The 1,816-nt window shown below is 33.6% G+C and overlaps 1 protein-coding gene across 1 annotated transcript in view; it reads right to left on the bottom strand.

Annotated features, from left to right (window-relative positions):
* Positions 1–1,816, bottom strand: part of LOC112516358 (pleiotropic drug resistance protein 1-like) — a 14,003-nt gene that overhangs the window by 8,488 nt on the left and 3,699 nt on the right. The window contains exons 5-9 of the mRNA XM_025123368.1: positions 1,762–1,811; positions 1,578–1,654; positions 1,016–1,069; positions 850–940; positions 7–89 (exon numbers count right to left, since the gene is read on the bottom strand). Coding sequence (XP_024979136.1) covers positions 7–89; positions 850–940; positions 1,016–1,069; positions 1,578–1,654; positions 1,762–1,811 — 355 coding nt within the window. The remainder of the gene's footprint in view (positions 1–6; positions 90–849; positions 941–1,015; positions 1,070–1,577; positions 1,655–1,761; positions 1,812–1,816) is intronic.

Here is a 1,816-nt window from a genome sequence, read left to right as displayed (position 1 = left end):
TTTCACGATTTGGAAAGTCGTAGAACTATCCAAACCGGTAGAAATCTCGTCCATAAGAAGAACCTTCGATGGTCCAACGATCATTTCACCTGTAATGTTTTATGAATTCGCCTAAACGTAACCAAAAGGAAAATGTTTCGCACACTTTTATATTTCAGAACAATACAACAAAATAGGTTTTATACGACGTCAAATATGTCTAAATGTCCTAAAAGTCTGTATAAAAATGCTAAAATCGGATGTTAGGACGTATACGAACATCCTAACAAAGTTTTTTTTAGTACATTTTATGTTAGTTTTTCTACAGAGTTATAAGACACTTGTTTTCACAAGATATTTTAATATCATATAAAAAGACTATTAGAACACTTTTATTTCAAAACTGTCCTAAAAAACTTGTTGTAATATACACCCAAAAATGTCATATCAACTTACTGTAACACCTCTACATAGGACGCACAATTGTTTGGTCATATAATCTTAATTCTTCGTATAGAAATCAGGACATTTAGGGGCTGTTTACCAAACGCTTACTCGGATAAGTGTTTACCAAGTCATATTACCTTACTGGAAGAATATGGCAAGGACCAAGAATCTTACCCGGTAAGAGCGAGCCAAGGACCGAGAGTCTTATCCGGTAAGTGAGGACGATGACTCTTATCACGGTTAGCACTTATCAGGTAAATTGTTGTATCCAATGCCGTTTTAGTGGACCAAAATCTTACCGGGTAAGAAAGTGATAGTATTGAATTTTACCGGTAAGCGCTTATCGGGTAAGTGTTTTGTAAACGGCCCCTTAGACATCCTATAAAACCAAATTTGGTCGCGATGAAACGAATGCAATTATACCCGTCGTAACACGCTTCTTTTGGCCGCCAGAGATCCCCCGAATCATTTGATCTCCGACCATCGTATCGGCACAAATGTCCAACCCTAATAACTGAACAAGAACAGCTTACATTAGATCTTACATATGAACAATTAAGGTTTAGAAGAAATGATCTAAAGTTCATACCTTTAGAGTATAATCTGTCACTACACTTGCTTCTTGACCTTCTGATGCTGCAGCCTTAATAATCAAAAACAAGTATTAGATATATATCACTACAACAAAAACGGTTTTATAAGTCGTAATATTATGACAAGTGTCCTGATAGAGATAGACTGCTTAATAGCACTTAAGTTTATAGACAGACAATTGTACGAACATCAAATATGGATGTGTTACAATAAGTTCATAGGATGCTTTTAGGTGTCCTAACAAGTTTTTCTAGAGAAATTTTGAAATAAAATGTTATATTAGTCTTTATATGACATAAAATGTCATACAATAAGGTATTGTTTGTTTACCTCTTATTAATTCCATTAAGAGGCAAAAAAAAGTCTGAATGATTTTATATTTTATAAAATAGCTAATACAACAATTTATTTCAAAAGTATCTTAGAAAACTTTTAGGATGTCCAAATTTGTTCTAACATCCTGATGTAACATCTTTGTATATGACGTACAATTATTTGATTATATAAACTGAAGTATTATAAAACAGTCTATTAAGACATTTAGACTCGTTTCATACCTTCATGAAAACATCGATATCGGGATCAGGTTTGATGTTTGCATCTTTCTCTCTTCTTGATAACTCTGCCAACATCTCTACATTTTATACAACAAGCCCATATATTTCGTGATGTTGAAATGTTCAAAATATCGTAATATCTGCCAAAAAAAATCCAATTGGGACCGAAAAATCTCAATCTAACCGTAACGTGATCCAACTCCTTGACAACGAGCGGAAAAAGCCAAGGTTTCTCTAAC

This window comes from Cynara cardunculus, assembly GCF_001531365.2.
Source record: "Cynara cardunculus var. scolymus isolate 2C chromosome LG 8, CcrdV1, whole genome shotgun sequence".
Taxonomy (NCBI): domain Eukaryota; kingdom Viridiplantae; phylum Streptophyta; class Magnoliopsida; order Asterales; family Asteraceae; genus Cynara; species Cynara cardunculus.
Note: the sequence above shows the minus strand (reverse complement) of the source record. Positions and strands in the feature narration are given on the sequence as shown.